This window comes from Anthonomus grandis, chromosome 7 (assembly GCF_022605725.1).
Source record: "Anthonomus grandis grandis chromosome 7, icAntGran1.3, whole genome shotgun sequence".
Classification (NCBI taxonomy): Eukaryota; Metazoa; Arthropoda; class Insecta; order Coleoptera; family Curculionidae; genus Anthonomus; species Anthonomus grandis.
Window position 1 is genome coordinate 27,302,368 of NC_065552.1, and position 25,428 is coordinate 27,327,795.

The 25,428-nt window shown below is 33.0% G+C and overlaps 1 protein-coding gene across 7 annotated transcripts in view; it reads left to right on the forward strand.

Annotated features, from left to right (window-relative positions):
* The first annotated feature begins 3,736 nt into the window (after positions 1 to 3,736).
* Positions 3,737 to 25,428, forward strand: part of LOC126738963 (choline/ethanolaminephosphotransferase 1) — a 32,712-nt gene continuing 11,020 nt past the window's right edge. For 3 of the 7 annotated variants that reach the window (XM_050444462.1, XM_050444461.1, XM_050444460.1), the window contains exons 1-7: positions 3,737 to 3,935; positions 8,927 to 9,163; positions 9,597 to 9,837; positions 14,898 to 15,056; positions 15,129 to 15,317; positions 23,301 to 23,459; positions 23,553 to 23,678. In XM_050444462.1, the coding sequence (XP_050300419.1) occupies positions 8,952 to 9,163; positions 9,597 to 9,837; positions 14,898 to 15,056; positions 15,129 to 15,317; positions 23,301 to 23,459; positions 23,553 to 23,678 (1,086 nt within the window). In that variant the 5' untranslated portion in view covers positions 3,737 to 3,935; positions 8,927 to 8,951. Of the gene's footprint in view, positions 3,936 to 8,926; positions 9,164 to 9,596; positions 9,838 to 14,897; positions 15,057 to 15,128; positions 15,318 to 17,713; positions 17,843 to 20,980; positions 21,113 to 23,300; positions 23,460 to 23,552; positions 23,679 to 25,428 lie in introns of all 7 variants that reach the window. The other 4 variants (XM_050444465.1, XM_050444466.1, XM_050444463.1 and 1 more) reach the window with 4 other exon arrangements.

The window sequence follows — 25,428 nt, forward strand, 5'->3', positions numbered from 1 at the left end:
GACGTTCAATTTTGATTTTACTTTATTTACAAATGAGAATATTTTATTTATGTGATTGATTTATTGTTTCAAATATGTATAGGCGCCATTAATAGTTATATAAATGCATTATTAGACTTTTTCCCCTATAGTCTAGTCTTTTAGTTATATAAACTTCATCAATTAATAAATTAACAACTTTCTCGGTCGGTGCTAAAGAAGTGGATACAATGTTTAAATAATTAGTGGTGTTATCATTATCGTTAGTTTTATTTAAGTCAGAATTTGGTGACACATCAAAGCTACCTCTTGGTGGGTAGATTAAAATAATCTCTAAGCAATTCATATGCGCAAGGGGTATAATATAATAACATAAAAGACATTACTATAGTCGATGGGCAATAACGTTTTTCCTTTAAAATAAGTAAAGTTATTTGGTCTATTAAAAGTAACTTTTTCATCCTTTAAGTTGCCTGAATCAGAACTTTCCAATAAATTTAACGCCTTTTCATGAAATTTAAACTTTGGTTAATGAAGTCATAAAACTTCTTTAGAGATGAAAGGAATGGTTTATTAAGCTCACAATAATCAGAATACTTATACATAGCTAGTAGATTTTCGAGTTGAGACCACCTACTTAATTTCAATTCGAAAGGTAAAATCCATTTTAGGTAATTTTGGGACAACACATTGTTTTTTAAAAAGAGTTGTATAATAAGTATGATAATATATTATAGGTCGCTATCTATTGATATTTGATTAATAATATTTATACAAGCATCATTCAAGTTTAAAGTATAGAAATATAGTTTTGTATCCCCAACAATTTTTACATTCCACAGGTCAGTTATTAGAATTTTTTGGGAATAATAATATCTTGAAAATTTGTTATGAAATCAAGTTGCTCAAAGGCTTCATTGGCAAGTTCATTAATCTTGCTTTAACTCTAATCTAGGAAGTGTGCCGTCAGGTAAAAGATAAATCATCTTCACGGATAATATCATTCGAATCAAAATGCTTAGCACAAACCCCCGAATATTGAGTAGAAGCCCAATTATCTCTGTATGGCTTTTAGTCAAAGCAGCCAAAAACAGAAATACTTACCTCCCCTGCTCTTAAACTACTTTTGTAATTAGATTTACCTCCGGGAACACAGCAGGGACTTGGCATGTTTCAAAAGGCAAAAAAATACTTCATTGAATTCCTATATATAAATAAAGCTAATAGATTTACCTATACTTACTAATTATTGGTATTCCTTACCAGATTTCCTCCAAATATGTTTATAAATAAAACAAAACCTACGTTTTTTGATTTGAATAAAGCATTAACTTTGGTTCTCAGGCATAAGTTTCTAATTTTAGTGGTACACAAGATATTCAAAAATATCCCAAATCACACAGATAAGAGCACAACATAAAAATCTTAAAAGTGATATGTAAAATAAACATGAAAATCGATAAATGGCACAATGTCCCTCTTAAGAAGCCGGCCGGTTCCACCTGTTTCTGTTTACAAACAAGGTGTTTGTCTTTATATCGCGATCCTCCTAGCTGTTCTCGGGCTCCGATTCGCTTAGAGTTCGAGACTGGCCCTACACCACCTTGTGAGGAAGGTGGAGGGTGCTCTGGGTAGTGGCAAGGCCTCTCTGGGTGCGTTTCTATACATTGAAGGGGCATTCGACAACACCCCTTTCGCATTAATCTGCCAAGCACTCGAGAGCCGCTGCTCAGAACCCTGTTTGGTTAGCTGGATAGAGGCCATGCTCTCGAAACGTCATGTATCTGCCTAGCTCAATAATACGAGATTGTCGAAACGTTGGCGGCTAGGGGCTGCCCGCAGGGAGGAGTATTGTCCCCTACCTTGTAGTGCCTTGTGGTCGACAGCCTGATAAATCTTTTAAACAATGCTGGCCTATACACACAAGCCTACTCTGATGATCTGGTAATCCTTTGCCCGGGGAAAGACGCCGCCTCAATGCGGGGCCCTATGATGAGAGCCCTGCGTATGGTGGACATATGGTGCCTCTCGGGGGGTCTGAGGATTAACCCCAAAAAAGCAGAGCTCCTACTATTCACGAGGAGACGTAACTTTGGCACGCCCCCTGTTATATCTCTATGGCGTGCAGCTGTATTACTCCAGGACAGTTCGATTTCTGGGAATCAAGTTAGATCCCAAACTCTCCTGGTACGATCATGCAGACACCAGAATGAAGAAGGCCACCTGCGCGCTATGGGCCTGCAGGCGGGCTTTCGGCAATACCTGGGGTCTGTCTCATAAGATCCCCCACTGGATCTACTCGCACATTGTGAGACCTCTTCTCACATACGGGGCTATCGTTTGGTGGCCATGTACGGAGAAAGCGAAAATTCGTGCTCAACTGGACAGAGTCCAACGTCTTGCAAGTCTCAGCATAACTCACGCTCGAGACTCTGCTGAGCCTTCCGCCTCTGGACCTCGTTGTGCAATTCGAGGCAATGAGGACTGCGTACAGGCTATACGACCTCGGCGAACTACGTGCTCGCGAGACCGGTCACGCAAAAATTTGGTCACGGGCCATACAGGAATGCCCTCTCCTTCTAACTGCATGGCTCCAGTGACTGTGGATTGCGAAGGATTCGTGACGCACATTGCAGGTAGAGAGGAGTGGCAGCATTCCAACAGACCTGCATTGCTAAATAGGCGGACCATCTGGTACACAGATGGCTCCAGAATGAATAACAGAGCTGGATCAGGGCTTTGTGGTGGGATCCCACATACCAGTAAGGCATACTCGCTGGGGGAGCACGCCACTGTCTTCCAGGCCGATGTATTAGCTGTTGTAAAATGCGGACAGAAAATCCTAAACTGCGGACTACGCAATACAGTCGTATCAATATGCTCGGACAGCAGAGCTGCCATTAAGGCTATCACGGCCGCAAAGGTAAGCTCCAAGCTTGTACTAGAGTGCATAAAAGTCCTGAAAAAACTGGTGCAGGTTGGCTGCAGGGTCCAGCTTGTCGGGACATATAGGTGGGCCCTCTGCCTGTCTCACCAAAAATCTACTACGCCTAAAAAGTCGCGAAATTCGGCTAGTGACAGGTCTTTTAACCGGTCACTGGCACTTAAGAAGCCATCTCCATACTATCGGTATTGCGGACAACCCGGAATGCCGATGGTGCTGTGAGGAGGATGAAACCGTTGACCATGTAGTCGGGGAGTGCCCAGCACTCACGCGCGCCAGGTTCAAATACTTGGGTAATACTTTCAGTATACCAAGTGACTTTAAGTCCTTCAGACCAGAGAGCCTTATCGGTTTCTCTAAGGCCGTTGGGCTCTGGTAACCCTCGGTGGGACATGACGGGTCCATTAGGAGACCTATATCACAGAATAAACGATCTCATGAGATCGTTCATGAGATCGTTTATTCTGTGCCTATATGCACAACTGCCTTGGCAGCCCACTGTTTCGACAATTCATTCAACAAGTATATAACACACCGACACTGGATGGAAAATGTTACAAAGACTTAGTAAGTTCTTAATAATAACTACATTCACTTTCCTTTCCGAAATTTCACTTAAAAACTGAGGAAAAAGAGGAATTCAAACGATCCCCATTTAGTCCCATGAGAACTGAAATGAAAACGGATCTGAAAGGTATGTTGCCGATGTTATCATTTCGCGGCTTGAGTAAAGTGGGCTGTGACAATGTATACACTACTGTGGAATAAAATGCCTGAACTGGCAACATCTAATCTCATGTAAATGAACGAACGTTCGTCATCACATCACACTATTGTCAAAAATATAAAAATGTTTTGGCATCGTTTATGAAAGTTATTAAAAAGTTTAATTAGTACGTATTTTATTGTTATTGCTATTACGAGAACCACATTCGTCAAACGTCTCGGTAAATTATTGCTAGTTTCTGTTAGTCCACGTTTTAGTGGTTAGATAGAGTATATAGGCAATAGGGTAAGTGCCCCATCCTTAAGCTCAAAATAATGAAAATCATGCTCATGGTATTCATAGGAGTTTACCTTTTGCGCTTTTTAATGACGTATTTAATATAGCTAATGACTAAAGGAAACACCAACATTTAAAGCCCTTTCAGCTCAAACATCATTATATGACAAAACATAACCTTTATTGCTGCCTGAGTTGTCTCCAAATTTATTTAAATTATATCTGTGCAGAGAACTAAATATGAACCTTTTACCTTCCAGTTGTGATTGATTGAATATTCATTTTTGCATTCAGATGGTCTTCATGTCTAATAACAAAATTTATAAGTAAACAACCTCTCTAATTTCCGACTTATTGCTTTTTTCCACATTGGCTAAAGTAGTACAAATATGAATGAAAATTACAGTTAACTGTTTTCTATAAAAATTTAACCTTCTAACTAGTGTTGGAACAATTTAGATTTCAACAGATTACTGACAAGCACTGTCAATGCAATTTTTGTGGCTAGGCTCCTACAGCAGTATTTTGTGATTTATCAAGTGAGATATCACTTTAGAAGTGTTATTATTCAAGCAGGATTTTTTAACGACAATAATTTGGGAATTGTTTGTTAATGTTGATGTTCCTCAGGAATTTATCCTTGGCTCCTTCTGTATATAAATGACTACCCTCTAATCAAAATTAATTATACCGAGATATTTCATATTTGACAATTAATACTTTTTTACTTTTAATTACGACATTAATATTTTATGTCCCAATCATTTATATAAAAAGGTATCTAAAATGAATACACTTCCTTGCACAATGCTTGGTTTTTAATATTTTTCTAGATTCTGCAACATTCTTGCAATAAAGCAATACTTTAAGTAGTTGTTAGACCTGTCTATTGATGGATTTTTAAAGTTTAAAAAGCACATTTCAGGTGTTGTAAAAATGTTTACTATAAATGCCTTAATTGAATTGAAGTTTTGTACTGGTATCTAATTCTCAATTGATGTCTGTAATTGCTTTTACCAGTGGTAGCTGTAAATGGAAAAAATCCACCCACTCAAATGAATTTAAAATCATTCTAATAGAACCATATACGGTTGTGTGTATAATAAATGACAATGGCTTTTTGCAAATAAAATTAAATTTTTCAAAAAAGTAATAATTGATTTTTGAAAGAACATTTGGCTTGAAGGACCATAAAAATGTGTGCGTAGGCCAGTTTTGATGATCTAAATGTGGACTGTATTTAATTACCTATATTTTATATTTAAATTAAATGAAAAATGTTGACCCCATACAGAACAGATAGCACCTACATTTTCTCACTGTTCTCCGGTCACCTCTAGGATCCCAGCAAGTATTTGAAAGGAACAGTATGATTGTATATGGTAACATATACAATAACACACAACCTTTTGGAAGGTAATTTTTTCTTTCACATCAGGTCACATACTGGTCCCTACTACTACTACCTACCCCTTTTAAAAGTTTTTGTAGGTTTCTTGTTATTGCTCATTAACTTCACACACATCTTGGTTCATAGGATACCCTGTATAGCTAATATGCATTGAAATATGAATTTAACATAATAATACAATTTAAGACTTGGGTGATAGAAACAATTATGGTGGTGATTTTTACTGTTTTATTTATTTTGTGGTGCATAATAATAGATTAAGCCTGGCAATGAATGAAAACCTTTTTTGTTATCCTATTTTTTTGAATGGCTGAATGGGCCTATTTTGATTGTTACTCATTGTAATACAATGAACAATATATTTATTTATTTATTCATGCCAAAAAGTACAAACTCTTACACAAGTCAAGAATACAGAAAAAAAAGCATTATAATTAATATTACAATAATAAAATCCATGCAGTAACTATATAATACAATAAAGATTAAAGTAAAAATACATCAAGGATTAGCATTAAGTAAAATTAACAAATACAAAGCAGCTTTAACAGAAAGACAATATAAACACAATATTCCTAAAAAGCCACAGTGGAGTGAAGAAATTCCTCAAATGAGTAAAAAGGGTTGTTAATTAAGAAATCTTAAACTTTATTTTTGAATATAGAAAGTGGCAAAACCCTTATACTTATATAACCCATTGTGCGAAACCCCAGTTCTTGATCTGGAGAGTTGATGGAAAGGTGAAATTAAGGAGTCATTATTTCTGGTAAAGTGCCGGTGGGTATCAGCATATGTTGCATAGTCAGTCACATTTTCCCTAACATATAATATCAGTCAGATGTATAATACATATATATATAAGTTGATTTTAAATATATGATAAAATCATGATTAAGTTTGATTCAACAAAGTGTAGAGAAGAACTTAGACCTTTACATGGCAAAAAATGCTTATCATGCCCTTGTGGGATCACATACTTGTTCTGCAACAAATACTGTATTAAAATGATAATCAAAAAGAACAATTAAAGCCCTTTTTTGAGTGAGGTGTCTTATACATTAGAACTCAAACCAGCGATGGTGATATAACAAGTAGGCTGTTTCACTAACTCACCTAAAACTTTTTTTGTTAGCTAAGCTTACGCAAAAAAAGGCTTCATCTCAGCAACCAGTATTCTTTTTAAATTGTATTTGTATTGCATGATAGAGAATTATGCAATATGATAAAAAATGTTAGAGTTTAAATTGAAGTTGAGGAGCATTATAATGCTCTGCAATGCATTTTGTTCAGACCTCCAATTTTACATTCTGGACTTTCTTTGTGTATGAACTTATATTCCTTTTGATATACAATAATTGATTGTTCATTTATTCTAGTTACTGTGTTATTGATGTTATGCTAATAAAAAAACTTTTGACTTAAAAGCCCAAAGTTATCCAGCTTTTGGTCTCAATGTCAAAATATGCTTTATTATCCAAAAAGTAAATTCTCATTGACAAAGCATTTCTTAAAACTCCCAAATTACATATAAAAAAACAAATCATTAAATACACACTAACTACATGTTTGTAGTTAGAAGTTACTTCTATATAATCACTTAAGATATACCTAAGTATGTATCATATAATATAATTTATTGATATAAGGGTTTAAAAATATAAAATACCAATTTATGCACATATGAAACCATAATTCAAAAAAAACATACACAAAGCATTATTAAAGGCAACACATTTCATACATACTATCTAATAAATATTCTTCAACATCATAATAAGCTCTCTCAATCAATATCTTCTTTACTTGTTTCTTGAACATTTTTTCATTTGATAGCAATCTTACCGCAATAGGAAGGCGATTAAAAATTTCTTACTATATATAAAGAATTAAATTGTATGTCAAGGCAGATACTGGAATTGGTAACTCACTTTTAAAAGAGAGGTTGGTTGTTAGCATTGATAACCAAGGAATATTTTCTGTGTCTTTATTCAAATCCTTTAAAACAATTTTATCAGTTGATTTTATAATACAAATGAGCTATAATATAATAAGCTCTGTGTTCAACGGCCATTGTCATTTATACATTTATAAAATATTTGTTTTTAATTCATTGAAAGATAAAAAAATTCGAATTACACCACCATTTTATGTTTTGTATGACTATTTATCTTGAAATGGAGAATATTTATATTTCTATCATGCCAGAGCATTGGCAAAGGAGCTGCATTGGCAGTTCTTTAATATCAGTGGCAGATAATTAATATATAATAGAAAAAAAATTAGTGTGCTTGAGACCACATGACTGAAGTAAAACTTCTTTACCTTCATTTATCTGTATATATAATATATGTATGTATATACTCCCTTGCTCCTACAGTAATATACAAAATTTTCTCTCTCCTTCTATCTCCACTAACTCATATCTCCTTCTCAACTACCATTACCTAGAGAGAGTACCTAGAACTGACCCTTGTGGTACTTGCACAGGGACATTAAGTTGATTGGAAACTTCACCTTCAAATATTACTATCTTGGATCTGTTTGCTAGATAACGACCTAAACCGCTGCAAAATAAAGACTCTAAATCCATAGCAGGTACAGGATGGTCTGGAAATTACATCTCTTAGAATTTTTAATCATCTCCCATGTAGAATAAAAAAAGCTAAGACTTTTCCAACTTGTACAGGATGGTCTGGAAATTACATCTCTTAGAATTTTTAATCATCTCCCATGTAGAATAAAGAGAGCTAAGACTTTTCCAACTTTTGAGAAAGCTCTTAGGACCATGTTAGCTGACTGTCCTTTTTACTCATTGACAGAGTTCTTTAACTGTAGATTTACTGACTAAATTTAGTTAAATTTGTTTCCTTTCATATCTTGTAATTTTATACTATTTTTATTAGCATTGTAATTTTTTATTGACAATTCCTATACATTGTTATGATGTCAATGGAAATAAACGATTTGATTTGATAGATTTTGCTACATGCAGTCAAAGGATTTTGCCAGGTTAAAAAATACTACTGCTGTAACCTCTCTATTGTTGAGTTTCAGATAGAGCTTTTCCAACATAAGATCAGCCATATTCTTAAATGATTGAAAATCAAACTGGAAGTCGTTTAAAACGTTATTGGATTTCAGAAATCCAAATTACCATTCTCTTTTTAAACAATTTCCCTATTATCTTAGTCGGAGAAGGCAACAATGAAATAGGTCTATAGTTAGACGCAACAAGAGAGATTACAGTGGCTTTCTTAAGAAACTCGCGAAAATTTCCTGTTAAAATTAAATGATTAATACAGTTTGGTAGTGATGGTAATGCTGAAATAGGGAGATTTTAATGAAAATATCATACTTAAGAATCTGTTACATAACAGCTGAATAAACCTCTAAAGTTTAGATATTATTAATAACCCTCAAGCTACACCATCATTAGAATACAATTGTAAAAATTAAACAAGACATATTTATATTTTATAGTAAGGTACCTTTAATTGGTCTTTGAATTTGAAGATTGCTGTGTGCTTTTAATAAATTTATGTCTATATATTTTAATTTATAATCTAAATTAATTATTCTTATATTTTAGTTAAAAAACAAAAAAAAACAACAAAATGAAAATATTCAAAGAAAGGATCTTATCAGAATCTCAATTGAGACGGTTAGGAGAGCACCAGTATTCTTGCCAAAGCGTCAGTATTTTCGATAAACTTTTACAACCATATTGGAATTGGCTGGTGTTGAGGGTACCAATATGGTTAGCTCCCAATTTACTTACAATTATGGGACTTATAGTTAATATATTTACGGCTTTAGTTCTTGTCAGGTAAGTCTCAAACTAGTACTCTTAAAAATTTTCTATTGTTTTAGTGGTTTAACTTTAAAGAAATATTAAAAGAAGTAAAGTAAATAATCTATAGATTTAGTTTTAAAAACAATATATTTATAGAAGAGGTCACTGCAAACACAAATTTGCAGTTTAATTGCCTAAAAAACGCTAAAAGACAATTACATATTATTTTATTTATAGAAACAACTAAATATTCCGATTCTAGTTTTACTTATTGAATTGACTCTCTGAAAATCAATAATAATAGTAAGGAAATTGTAAAAATTTTTCATCAAGCTTGCAAACATAAGCATGTTTCTCTTGTTTGATGAGATTTACCATACCTAAATACTAAATTGAAAATAAACTATTTATTTTCAAATAAATGAAAGAAGTCAACAATTTGAAACAACATTGTTTTCTTTAACAGTTTCTCCCCAGATGCAAAAGAGGAGCCTCCGAGATGGACCTGTGCTCTTTGTGCAATCGGCCTTTTTATCTATCAAAGCTTAGATGCTATTGATGGTAAGCAGGCTCGGAGAACAGGCAGTGCTAACCCACTGGGAGAGTTATTTGACCATGGGTGTGATTCTTTATCAACAGTATTTGTAGCTGTTTCTGCTTGTACAGCTGTTCAGTTAGGCAATTATCCTGCCTGGATGTTTTTTCAGGTATGTATTGAAATTAGCTAGAATTATTTTATATTTTTTAAGTTTTTAATATGATGAGCTTTTACTTAAATTATGATTTGAAAATGCTATTTATATATTTTAATGTTTTGTGAACTTTTTTTACATATTCCTTTAAAAGATCTCTGTCTGTCCTCATTTCAAAATTTTCCTTAAAAAAACTATATTGCATTGCCTTCCATATGTCTAAATTTTAGCTGATTTAGGTTATATAATGACTTACAAATATTTGTTTTGTTTCATGAATATCTTATTTCTGATAACATAGATAACACCATATTAAAGATAATTTATTTTTAATTTTTTTAGTGTAATGTATATATTTTGGTTTAATCTAGGGTTTGAAACGAACATAGTATATTTAATGTTTCATTTAAATTAAACAGGGAATTTTGTCTATTAAAAATCGCGCACACTTAGCTCCATTAAGTGTTTAAAATGAATATAATAGAATAAATTTGAATAATAATATAATATACATACAGGAGTAATGTATACAATTGTCAGTTATACTTTAGAAGAAGACATCACAATTGAAAATCATTTATACTTAAGAAAATCTTAATGGCCATAAAAAATTTCCTTAATTAAACTCTTTAAAACATTCTTAATTCTAATAAATTATGGTAAACATATTTTCGGGGGCAATTTATTAAAGAAGACTAGAACGTAAAGTTAAAGTATCCTGAATGGCATATCTTGTCTTATAATATGTAAAAATCAAATCAATTAACAATCATCAATGCACCCAAGTTTGCATAGTGATTTCTGATATTTTCTGAGGTTTAAGCACCATGCAAAATTTTAAGTCAAAGGTGTTACAGGAATAACAATGAATTTACCATAAAGCAGCTGTATAAACAATACTATACAAAAATATTAGCTGCTAACAATTAATTCATTAAATTAAAAATTGAAAATACGCAAATTAGTGATCATCACAATTATAATACAAAAAAGGCGCAGAATTTACCAATACCTCAGAGTAGACAGGTTTATGATGAAATACCAAAGGCACTATAAAATGTTAGTGTAAGATTCATTAGAATAAGAATACCTAACTAGATAAGAAAGTTTACGTATTTAGTAAGTAATTCTTCGACGACATTATAGTCATAGTCGATTCATACAATTTTCAATAACAGAATATGAAATGTGAAATAAAGTAACACAAAATTTTTTTAAATATTTGCTTGGAGGGTAAAGTAAGAATATTGATAGTTTCAGAACATCTTATCTCCAGATTTACCCATACTATTTAGACCTTACCTATACAGACAGTTTTAAGATAAAAAGTAAGAGAACATGCCACAGTAATTAGAAGCACCAGGAAAAAGCTTCTCTTTTCTGTCTAGCCTTAGTATACACGCCCGGCCAATGAGGGCCTTGGGTGCCGAAATGCGCAAGTGGGGAATCGGTGAACGCATTGCCTGTGACATTATGTTGCACTGATAAAAAGTGTTACACACAGAAGGGAATTTTTTTCAACTTGATTTTTTGGCAACAGAATAACTATATTTAAAGCATTCTATGGTAACGACGACAATGTTTAATATGTGTTTTTGTTTACCATTCTTAAAATGTTTTTGTGCAGAAGTAAGTCTCTCTGAAAAATATCTGTACTAATCAGCATTTGCTGAGAGCTGATTAGTACGGATATTTTTAGTTATTGCTCGTTTGTTTACTAGTGCTAAGCATGACAAAATGCCTTGAGCTTGAAGACGTCAAAATCACCATGTCCGCGATTTTGACAGGGGTAGGATTATTGCCTATCGAGATGTTGGTTTGTCCTATCGCGAAATTGGCCGGCGTGTGAATTATACTGCAATAACGGTATTGCGTGTGTATCGGATATGGATAGAAGAAGGTATAGGAACATGAAGAAGGCCAACTGCTCAACTGAGGCATATCACACAGCATCAAAATAGGCGCTTCAGACAATTACCCCTACGAGACCGGTTTGCTACTACACGTCAAATCGCTGATCAATGGTTTCAAGAAGAAGGTAGACTGCTAATGTAAACTCTATCGTCGCATTTGAGCCTTTGGATTTTTTTCATACCTTCCACGGTTAGTCCTTCGTCTGACTGCGGATAAACTGTCGTCAACGTTTGAACTAGAGCAGATAACGGAAATATTGGGAGGGCGATAGGCAAAATGTCATCTTCAGCGACAAATTGCGATTCTGTCTAGGTTTGCACGGTAGCCGCAGAAGAGTAAGGCGGCGCCCTACATTGGATTTGTTGTTGACAAGTATGTACACAGGAATATTGGAGTAATGGTTTAGAGGTCTATTGCCTATTGTAGGCAATCATCCCTTCTTTTTGTTCGAGGCAATATGACAGATGCGCGTTATAGTTATGATGTCCTTCAAACCACTTTACTGCCTTATCTAAAGCGCCGTCCACACGTCCTTTTTCAGCAAGACGACGCACGTCCCCATATTGCTCGTCATACTACGGACTTCCTTCAAGAATCAGTGTTAGTGGTTTTGTTGTGGCCACTTGATTCACCGAATTTAAATGCCATCATACATCGATCGTCTCATTTTGTCAATTCCTACACACAGGAGTGTATTCAGCTGCGGGGTCGCCAAACACATTTATTAATGTTTTTCTTATTACATACTACTACTCATTATGTTGTACTACTGTTATTAACTACTCAAATGAAGTGTTGATGGGACTATTTATTTGCCATGAACGGTGTGCCCAAATAATACAAGAACATGTAGAAAATTTAATACATTGCATGTAAATTTACAACCAATTCATAGGAAAAGCTTATTTATACTGCAAAATACTTCGTTAGTTATACGTAAAAATTTAAAAAAAATTATAGGAAATTCTGGAAATGACTAGCATTATTAACTCTAAACATTTATAAAATCATTTTCTGGTGGATATATTCGTCACTCTTCTAATTTCGCTTTTATCTAGCTCTTCAAAACTGGTACTAACTCGATGACGTAGCTCTTCTTAGCTATTTATTGGAATTGTGCCATCCTTTTCTTTATATTACCCCACAAATAAAAATCAAGGGGATAGATCTGGCGACCATCTATCTATATCATCAAACATGTCGTACAGTTCTCTTGTTACACTGTCTCCACAGTGAGGTAAGACTTCATTAAGTACGAAAATCTTGCAATGGCAGATCTTCAACTTGTATGGATGCATTTTATGATTGGCTAATATTTTTTGAATTGAATAAGACAAACCTAAATCATCCTTAGCACTTTTAATTAAAGCTTGAGGATCTGCAGTAAAATATGTCAATACATTAATAATATTATCTTTCTCATTGGTGATTAAGACTCTCTTTTAATTTAGAACCATAATTAAAAAAATAATTTTGTAACCTTACAAACTTTCGCAGATTCATTGATGGTAGATCTGGATACATTTCGTTAAATTTTCTATATGTTCTTGTTATTATTTGATCATATTTGTCCATGGAAAATAAATAGCCTCATCAAAACCTCATTTGAGTAGTTAATATCTACTTATTTTTATACTTTTTAATTAAGTTATAAAAACTAATGTTATTTAATTAAAATAACTAATGATTATAAAACACAATGTTAATATTTTCAATACTATATACTTAGGTATAGGATTATGTTATATTAAATTAAAGGTATAACGAAGAATATAAAATAAAATATAAGGTGTTCCATTTAACAAAATGTACTTTTCGCCATGTTAATTAATGAAAGACATTAATTTAATTTTCGACGAATTGTATAATTCTGGTTAAATCAGGCTATGGAAAGTTAATCAAGATGGTCTCTTAAAGTGATGTTTTAAATTTGAGCTTTTTAGGAACTTAGAATAGCTTAGAAATAAACAATTATCCCTTGGTTTTTAACGATAAACACTCAAAATTATTTTTTTTCTCGAAAACCACTAGATATAGGTATAGGAAAGTGTGATTACAAAAGGGAATCAACATATCTAAAAATATATAGGGTGTCCCATTTAAAAAATCAAAGGTGTTGCCATTTTTCTTTTAAGCGGTAACGCTGCAGTGCTGAAAATATTTTAGACAGTTAGTGCATTGTCCATATACGGCTAACGTACCATCATCATCATTTTATTGACTACGTTTTGTAAATCAGTACAATTGTAACAAGTCAAAAGGAAACTGTAACTGTAACTACGTATTTTTGCAAAGGTATTATTCATTATAACCCTGTAGTATTTAGTTGGGACAAAAATTCCACAACATTGTATATTCCATTTGTTGTTAGTGACTGCTTGATAACTTGCTTAAATTTATTATTAGAGAGATTTTTAACATTGACTGGAAGCTTATTGTAAATATCTGGTCTTGGCGAATTTTTTATAGGTTTTTCTAGCCTTTTAAAATTAGGTCTTATCAAATTTGCTGATTTTGTGCTAAAGTTGTGAAAAATTGAATTTATATTAAAAGTATTTCTGTTTTTATGCATTTCTACTAGCTGATAGAGTATATAGAGAGCCGGTAGCGTTAATATTTTAAGTTTAATAAAGGAAGGTTTACAGTGATTCCTGCAGCCAATATTAGAGATAACCCTAATTACGTTTTTCTGTAAACGAAAAATGTCAATTAAATAGGTAGAGTTTCCCCATAACGCATTGCCATATGAAATATGTGAGTGAAATAGAGAGTAATATGACTCCATTAAGGATTTATCGTCAATAATACATTTTAGTTTACGAATTAGGTACACTACTGAAGAAAGTTTTATTTTTAGTGTATTTATGTGAGGTGTCCAGCTAAGGTTACTGTCCAGGTTGATGCCCAGTAGCTTAACACCTTTAGATTCAAATTCGGAGTTAGGTTTGCTTGAAAAAATAATGTTTTGCGTTTTTTTACGGGTTAATTTAAGACAGTTTTAAGTAAACCATTTTTGTGCGTTACCCACGGCTTGGCAGCTTAAATTTTTTAGTAAATTATTGTCATCAGTCGTCAATGACCCTGTATATCATTCGATTCATTTTATCACAAGAAAAGGCTTGCAATATTATTTTATCATTATAATATTTTCATTTTTTTAGTGTTTCTGTGCCATGACTCTATTTTACTGCGCCCACTGGCAAACTTACGTATCGGGCACCTTAAGGTTCGGTAAAGTGGACGTGACTGAAGCCCAAATCACCATCATGACTATTTTATTGGTGTCTGCCATTTTCGGACCGAGCATTTGGTCCATAAAGGTAAATAACAGCCATTGTTCTAACAAATATTTATCTTTTTATAATATTTTTTTCTTAAAACGATACACGTAGATTTTCAGTGAATCAATCCAACTGTGGATGTCGATTCCATTTAGTACATTTATAGTTGGCAGTTACGCCCTCTACCAGAGTCTGGTGGTCATTTTTACCGGAGGAGCCGGCAAAAACGGTTCGACCGTGGCCGTAAGTTTGACAACTGAGGTCAAATTTGAAGGGTGTCAAGCATGTCGATCTTGTGGGGTGATTCATCATAACTATTTTATATGACAATACGGTTTCAGTTTGGGGGCTTTCCATGTATTTGTTTAGGCCCTTCCCAGTACTTTATTGTTATCCTAATTGAGTTTTTATATAGGGTGTACCAGCAAAAGAAGAATAAAGGAACGCCTTATACAGGGTGTCCGGAAAGTCAATGATAATACTGAAGGAGCAACTCGTAAACACTAAAATATCGATGGTTTTCGAGATATTGGCACTTTAGTGGAAGTCAACAAAATCCTACTCTTGGATCAAATTTTCGATTATCACACTTTAAAAATAGATAATTTTTAGATTTTTTTAGCTTTGCAACACTGAATAGGCATTTACTGATAAAAGACAAACATTAAATTAAACAGCCAAACGAACCACGCCTACAATTTTGCCGCAGAATATTGCAAAAAAATCAAGAGGATCCGATTTTTTTACATAATATAAACATGCACAATTTGCACACTTGGAAAATCCCCACTCTACTCGAGAGAAAGGTCGCAGTACCTATTTAAAGTAAACTTGTGGACCGGTATCTTGAACGGGCGTTTAATTGGCCCGAATTACCAGAAAATTTGCACTGGCAGGATAATTTAGGTTTTTGTCAAAACGATCTACCAATTCTTTTAGAAGATGTTCCTTTGGCCAGTCGCCGAATAATGTGGTTTTAAAATTATGGTTGTCCGGCACATTATGCCCATGAAGTTCGTCGATATTTAAACCAAACTTAGGCCAACAAATGGATCGGCCGACTTGGTCGAATTTTACGGCCTCTCGGGTCTCCAGACCTAAACCCCCTCGATTTTTTTTCAAGGGTGGCATAAAAGAAAAGCTTTATGCAAGATCAATAAACAATATTGCTGAATTACGACAGCGAATAAATGACGCAGCCCAAGATCTTAACGCTGCCAGGAATGCAAGATGGGCCAAAAGGTCATTTATTAATAGATGCCACGCCTGCATTCACGTTGGTGGTAGACAGTTCGAACATATTATTTAATTTTTTTAAATTGTAAGTTAAATAAAAATATTTTTTGAACACAACATAATTATTAATTTGTTTTATTTTTTTCGTAAGGTAGATTAAATTTATATTTCACTCTATCACAATAACAGTAAACCGTTTTTTAAAACATATTAGGTAATTTTAAAAGTAGATTAAATGAGCCTTGAACTTTATAAGATATTAGCCAGGTTGCCGTACGATTTTTTGGTTCAGTATGAGGAGGGGTCAAAGTTGAGGTATTAAAAATAAGTAATACTTCACTTTAGAATAGATGTTCTATTAAAAATTTTGGCTGTTTAGTTTAATATTTGCCTTTGATCAGTAAAATGACTATTCAGTGGAGCAAATCTAAAAATATCTATTTTTAACGTGTGACAATCAAAAATCTGATCCAAAAGTAGGATTTTGGTGACTTCCAAAAAAGTGCCAATATCTCGAAAACCATCTATTTTTTACTAAGCTCATTTTGTGTTGTTCTGGGTGCTTATGAGTTGCTCCATTAGCTCAGTATTATCGTTGACTTTCCAGAAACCCTGTATGCTACATTCTTTTAATTTGTTTTAACACCGCGAACCTTTGGTTGGGTTTGTCTATTTTAACTTGAATTACCGGCAGGGTCTCTGGAGCAATCGAGATTTTGGATGTTAAACGTTGGTAAAATATTTGGTAAAAACGCGTTTAAGAATTAAAAGATTCTCTATGAGGTGATATAAAACAATTGACTTGTTTTGGTCATATAGCCTTTACTAAATAAACTTCGATGTATGGCGTTTTAGTTGATAACCTTATAAATTTGCGTGAAATATAAATTTATAAATTTAAAGCATGAAACGGAACATTGACACAACTTTGATTAAACAAAGATTGAGGGTCTACTTTTAAAGAGAACATATATCAACCCAAATATTAATATATGGGTATCTAAATTAAATAAATACTGTTTCATACGGCCGTTTAAACAGCTAAACTTGAAAACTAAAAACAATTAAGTAGGTCACTAAAATAATATATTAAATAAATATTAATTTCCCTCCCCTCGATTCTGTTGGTAATAAATCGTATACTGCTCTGCGTTTGCCTGATTGAGTCGATTTATTTATTTGTATTTTGTCGTTTAAGTCAATTTTGTGTTTTTTTAATTTAAAACGATTGATGACGTATGTACATTGAAGTTTCGTAACAAGTACAGGCTATATATTTACCAATACCAGTTAAGTAAGTTAATGGAATTTAATTCTTTTATAGAGTTTTTTTTTACATTTCAAGCGGCTAATGCGTTGTAAGTATTTTTCCGGTCCGTTTTTACTTTACCCTATACGCTTCGATGTAATTTTATTACTTAGTCTATTTATTTCCGATATATTTTGATTTTTTTTTCTAGTTCAGTTCAGAGTTTACCCTGGTCATAAATTCAAGTATAGTTTTTATATTTGGCCTATTATATAATCTGAACTCTTTTTTCAACAACCTAAAGGAAGGCGGCAAGGGAAAGAATGGCTCTACAATAGCTGTAAGACTTTAAACGAATCAGTTTTTTAAATCTTCTATTCTCGCGCTTATTTTTTGTTGAAAAATTTGCTAATGCAATTTTAATATTATCTGAAGAGTCTTCAAACAATTCAGACATACACTACCCAGTAATTTTTGTATAAACATGAACAAAAAATTGTAAAACGAAAATATCAGCGGGAAATACTCACTCTGTAACAAATATTAAAATGAATTAAATAACACAGCTTCTTTAATTTTGTACGGTATGGTACGTATGTATACGTACGTACGTGCGTATATACGTAGGTAAAATGTATAGGACTGCTAAAAAGTTAAGCGGGTGTCTCACTTTCGTATTTTTTTTATGGGGTTTCTCACTTATGAAAAGAAATAGAGAGATGCGGTTTTCGCGATCTGCACTAAGTTTGCACTAATCAAATTTGCCATAGCTATCTTAGTTTTTTTGGTACAGGGTGATTTTGATAAAATAGCATTTTCAGTCATCCCCTGTAACTCTGTTATTGTTAGACATATTAAAAAAGTAAATACTCATATTTGTAGGTTTTTCTGCGTAGAATCTCAATTTTTCCTTAGAGGACACAGTTTTTGAGATATTGACATAACTATTTCCTTTTAATGGGACACAAAATTGATTGCTGAAGTCTTAATAATGAAAATTTTCATTTCCTCTATGCCATCTCCTGAAGTGTTACAACTTACACATGCATGTTACATCCCCGACGCGCATTGCTCAGTGTTAATGTATTACTATAGACTAAATGTGATCCAACTATTGTAGTAAACTAATTGGCTGTAGAGTTGAAAACGCACCATTGTCTGATCATGAAGCAATTTTTTTAAACATTTTGCAATTAGAATGTCAAGTTGAACAGTCAAGAACCTTTGGCCGTATTTTTAGTACTAAAAATTATACTCTATTTATGAGCCACTTCAAACTGGGACATGCTGCTTCAATTGGAGGACCCAATATACACCTTTTATAAAAAAAAAAATTAGGACTTTTCGCTTCATTTGATTAGAAAATTGACTTCATCTCTAGTTTGTAATGAATATTTTGCCAAATTTCGTTGCATATTCCGCCGTTTAGTAAAATTTTCCAAGCTGAATTCTTATTCTAGCAGAATTAACAACAGTCGAAACACTCCAAAAGAATGTTTGAATATTATAAATGATATACGGCGAAAAAACACCTATTAGCCTGTTCTTAGTCCCGTAACCTCCCGAGATATACGGGTATTATTGTAGTATAGCAGACAGCCTTCAATAACACCTGCAGCTACTTAGTGACTGTAAAATATATTTCACTTAAAAAAGAAACAATTTATCATCGATTAAAAAGAAAAACAGTTCAGGAGAGGACGGCCTTTCCGCAAACATATTTCTTAACATGCCTGACTCAGCTCCATTGGTGGTGCTGGTAGAGGCAATCAACAGGTCTGGGGAGACAGAATTATTTTCCTCTGATCTTAAAATAGCCAAAATTATCCCCATTTACAAGGATGATCTACTCGACGATCCTTCCAACTTTTGGCCTATTTCCCTTTTATCCTCAATGTCTAAAATCATAGAAAAAATTGTCAAGAAGCGTATGCTTTCATTTATTGAGAAAAATTGCATCCTCAGAAAGTGTCAGTTTGGCTTTCGAGAAGGCACTGGTACAAGTGATGCTGTATAGCATCTGTTGCAGGACTTGTACACGTTTATCAATGGTGGTTGAGTTTCTGCAGCAGTTTTTTGTGATTTGGCTAAGGCATTTGATTGTGTGGGTCATGACATTCTGCTGCTGAAGCTAAACCACTACGGCTTTTGGGGAAATGCTTAATCGTGGTTTGGATCTTTCCTGCTTGGCCGGCGTCAGCGGGTATTTGTGGGATCAAATTGGTCAAAGTATGAATCCACCAAATGGGGCATTCCACAGAATTGAGATTAAACCGGACAGCAAATTTCTTGGAATTTTCATCGGAGTATTCTGGGGATACTCTGGCAGCTATATTCTTTAAATGTTGTTTATTATCCAAAAAAAGTCCATTCTGTATATTTGTGGGGGTTAATTCCAGGGTTTCCTGTCGTCCGCATTTCGTCGAAGAGGAAATATTAACTCTTCCATGACTGTTCATTCTCGAGATTGCTTGCTTAATCTATAAATACCAATCGAAGTTTACAATACATAATCCCCGCTATCCAAGCAGGAAACAATTTCTCGGCCTTCAACAGCTTACCTCAACCTTAACGAAAAAGTCGATATTTTATGACTGTATTATATCTAACCATCGAAAACGATCTAGCAAGGTTTGGAGCTCTTTTTAAAAAAAAATTTAAAAATGCTTGGACCTGTCGATTTTGGAGGTCAAATGATTATTCTAGTTACAACTGCCAAGTTTGAAATTGCTAACTTGAGTTTTCGCTGTATGAAAGCTTGTCAAAGATTTTGAAACAATACCATTGTTTAATACTTTTAGCGCTAGTTTTTAGAGGTTTTTGATTTTAGAAAAATGATTTTTTGTTTAAATTTTTAACCCCACAACTTCAACCCTTTAGCGGGGGCGACTTTCACCCTTATTTTTTAAATGGGAAAGGGTGTGTTGTGATACATCTTTTGAAAGGGCATTCAATTTTCTTTATAATAACGGTTTGTTTTTTAAATTTGAGCTACGCATCTACAAGCAATGGAATTTTAAACATTTTACTGAATATTTTAGGTGTGTGAGTGAAAAATTGTCTTTAGACTATCAAAAATCAGTCAACAATTCTACTTTATCTTCAGTAAACAAGTTGATGTGAATTAGTTATTTCTGTGCTTTTCTTTCGATTCGATAAAAATGGTTTATTTTTTTGCGGAGAGAGTGGAAATTATTGAATTATACTTTATAAACAATCAATGTGCAAGACTAACGGCAAATCTTATAATATCTAGGCTTTAACAGATATATACAGATATATTTAACGACTTTATGGTAATATTAAAATATAAACATCATTTTTTCTACACCATAGTTATTTTGATTTAAATTTCAATGGCACGTTTAGTTTTTGGAATACTTTCCTTAGAAATGTTTCTTGTATATTTTAACATTATTTGACATTAAAAAAACGCATATATTAACAACTCTACAATATTTTGATTCCTTTTCAAAAGATACCCACGTTGGACATCGAGGTAAAGCTAATTCCAATCGGGATTGCCTGTGTGGTAGCTCTCATTCTCGCCCAAGCAAACATAACGGTCATTTTGGCGGGCGGAGTAGGCAAAAACGGATCAACTGTCGCGGTGAGAATTTAATTACAGAAACTTGCTACAAAACGTCGAAATTGAATCGAGACGAAAAATGTTTTAAGAAAATCTTAGCCAAAATTAAAGATTTGCTTTTCTGAATGTAGAAACATCTTTCATAACTCGCTGATTTAATTTTGACTAACAACAAGTTGAAGTAGATGTTCGATGTTGTCAGTTGTGTTTTTGATATATTTTTATTGTCATGGTATTTTCAGGTTTGTAAGATCTCGATGTTGCTTCTCGAATTATTGGTCATAATTAATTGATTGGCTGGCCTGAATTTTTTTTTATTATTATTTTTATTTGTATATGCAATAAAGAAACTTAAACTTACTTATATACAGTATATCTATACTTATATAGAGTGGCGAACGAAAGTATGGGCACATTTAATTTTTTTATTATCTCTTACAATTACGTTGTCTACGGCCAAGAGTGATTCGGTGTATGTTTTTTAAACCTCAACGTCATTCGAGCCTCACCATTGGAATCTCGTAAACTAGAAGAGATACGAGGTCAGTTAAATTGGGGCAAAGTTGCGCAATTTGAAGCTTGTTAAAACGTCCTTTTGAAATTTCAAAAATTCCGAATACTTCCGAAGATATTTAGAAAAAACCGAATATTGGCGATTTAATTTTTATTGTTTTACGACTCTATTTGAATAAATACAAGAAAATAAATTCCTCATTCTCACTGCTACTTTCTCTATATTACAAAAAGTTTCTCAATATTATTTTTATACTCAATTTTTATATTAAGTTGTTTGAACTCTCCATTATCAATGTAAGTTAAGATGAGGTTTTGGAGTCAAATAGATTACTCAAGTCAGTCCTGCGTGTGTGATAAACCCTTTTTAAGCCAATACTGCCAAATTAATAATATTATGTTTACAAAACATGTCAAGGTTAAAATATAATTCCTCATCATCACAATATTGAATTAAATTGTTAACACAAGCTTCAAGAGATTCACCATCAAACACTAAAATAATAAAAATATATATTTTTTAGATTTTCTGCAAATATTGAAACTATTAATATAGTCGGAATAATAAAGGCGAAAAAAATATTTTAGAGCCCATACTGAATCGTGGGTCAAACATTGTTCTTTTAAAAGATAAGATCAGATTTCGATCTCTGCCAACATATCAATCACATGATCATGACAAATCTTATCAAATGCTTTGCTGACATCTGGATAAATTACATCTACTATTACTTACTATATAAAAGACCTAAAGTTTTATTCAGAAGTCTAAATATATTTTAGATACGATACGATTGCTCTGGTATTATATCATTTATCACCACATAAGAAACATATCAGTAGATCAGCTTTTCAGAGTTTAAGAGTTTCTCAAAGGGTAAACTAACATTTCAAACATATCTGGAATCTCATCTGGTGAAACCTTATTTTAAGTAAATGTAATTTTGCATAGACACATATTTTTAGTTTTTTTTTTGTAGTAAATGAAAAACACTCTGCAAATACCAATACTTTGCAATTTCAGTTTCCAACATTATCTCTTCAGAAGTTTAAGCATCTAGTCAAATACTTTTCAATATTTTCATAAATTATGTTAAAACATTATCAATATTTTATAAAATACATTAGGTTATAATAGCTATGCATATTAAAATGTAGTTGTAGATTGTAATTTGAAATTCGAGCTAGCCAATCATTAGTCAACGACGAACTGAAAATGCCATTATTCACCTTAAAAATGCATTTGATATTCGTAAAAATATCAATCAAAACTTACTATTATAAATAAATCTAAGCTGTAATTAGCTATTTCGGGTCATGGATTATTTTGTAACCTACTATTTTCAAAACACGTTAGACAGTAGACTTAACAATTCGAATTTATATGCGCCATTTAATTTGACAAAAAGTTTCGTATACACGGAAATTGCTCCATCGTATCCTGCTTGTGAAACTTGACTTTGTACGTGTCGCATTGCATTTGTGGGTGCTTGTAGGCTTAGCTTTTGCACGCTTTCAATGGGCTTTTCTACGCTTGTATAGAATCACCGAGCTCATTATTTGCCTTGAAGAAGTTATAAATCTCCAAATGTTTTTTTTTAGATTAACATGTTATAAAAAATGAACTCGGGGATTTCTTAAAAAATATATATATTTCAGAACAAACACGATTTAACGAAATAATTCAATTTTTTAGGGTACCAGCGTACTATCGCCTGTAATTCCCATTCTACTAGTAGTGTTACCAGCCTTTATAATCTACAAAAAATCGGAACAGTTAATTTATCAATCACACCCCGTGTTGTACATTTTCACGTTTGGCTTGGTCGCAGCGAAAGTAACAAATCGGCTGGTGGTAAGTGTGAAAATCTATATCATTACCTCTCCCGTAAAACGTTTTGGAATTTTCGGGAGTGTTATTTATTGTTTTTTAATATGAATGCTTTAGGTGGCCCATATGACGAAAAGCGAAATGGAAATGTGGGATTATTCTCTGGTAGGGCCAGCGATGTTGTTCTTCAACCAGTATTTTAATACTTTTATTAATGAATATGTGGTGCTTTGGCTGGCATTGGTAAGGTTTATTTCTTTGTTTTTAATAACATCCTGGCTAATTCAAGCAGAACAGTGCAGATATAAAAACCCAATTTTTAATATTGAATGGAACTTAAAAATATACTCAGAAACAACTCTATTTATTTATTAATTCAATTCCAACACATTTTTTATATTAAGATGGTAAAATGCAGGTAAAGTCTTAATTCTAAATAGAATACAAAAAATTGCTAATTACCTAATAGGAATACAAATCACAAATACCTATATTTATTTTTAAAAGTTACATAAGGAGTTAAAACCTCTTTGCTGCATCCGGGTAATGGAACCCATAATTAGTTCTATAAAAACCACACTTAAATATATGATTATTTCTTAAGCCATGACTGTATTTAAAAGCATTGAAATTTAAGACTGAATAAATTTGGAGCATAGATTCTATTACTTAATTTATACAGAAACAAGAAATCTTTCTGCTTTCTTCGTGAGGCCAATGAAATGATTTTATTTAAAACCCAATTCGGTTAGATTATTTTGCAATATGATCCAGGTTCTTCTGCAGAATAACATCCTCAATAGATTTTATTAAGTGTACTTTATTAATTAGATGTCTAGAGGACAAACTATGGCCAAAATCATTGATGAAGAGCTTAAAGAGTATTGAACCGTAGTATTAGAACCCAATTCTTGGGGCACCCCAGAGGCAACAAGTAAGTTTCCCCAGAAGTTGAGAATGTTTTATCGAAACCTTTTTTAGTCAGTCACTGTCCAATTGAAAGCCGGATTCTATAGACACTGACAACGTTTTGGTATTCGGAGAGGCGAGAGCGAAAGTCATGCTACTTTGTGATGATCAATAATACACACGCACTGAAGAGTTGTGCAGACACCAGTTCATCAAGGATTTTTGCAAATATATGTACTCTCCCAAAATGGGGGGAAAATTCCTGTTTTCAAAGACAAATTGTATAGAATCAAAATATGTTTAAAGAATGTTTTTGTACTATACTTCAATAAGCATGGAGGAATTTTATCAGGCCCACATGAAGTTTTTGATCCGATGTGCAATAGAGCAGAAAAGACTACTGGTCAATCCCACTGAAAAACTGCTAGCATCCAAGGTGTCAAAAATATCAGCATTGCTTATAGGCGAAATCTTGACGAAATTAAATTTATTCAAAGAACCTAGCTAAAAGGTCAGCAACTGTTTTCCCAGATCTCTTCATATTTCCCATGTTACTCCAAAAGAGCTTTGTACAGCTATTAAGTCCTGAACCTATTTTGTTAATATAGTTATTATAACAATGGTGATAAAGAACCTTGCATTTTGTTCTAAGGGAAGAAAACTCGGAATATACCTGTTACCATATATTGACCATGCATCTTCTTTTTTTGTAGATGGTAGCTCTTCGGGTTTCTGGAGAGAACCAGCTCAGAAAATTACTACTTTTATAGGAATGTAAAGGATAAATGCATAATAAATACGGTCGTAAACACTTTGACATGCAAAATCAACTTGATCCACACCTAATAATCTAATATTTATTTATTTAAGTACAGGAAAACCCCATTAGCTGTTACAACATTACAAGTTTGATATTTAAATAACAATCTAAAAAAGCAAATGAAAAATAAATTGATATACTAATGAGAAAACAAAAAATAGAAATCCCACTAGGGGTAACCTCTGATACATAAGCCCTACAAATAGTATCTAATTAAATCATTATTACTATAAAATCATCATACATCATTAACAATAAAATCTT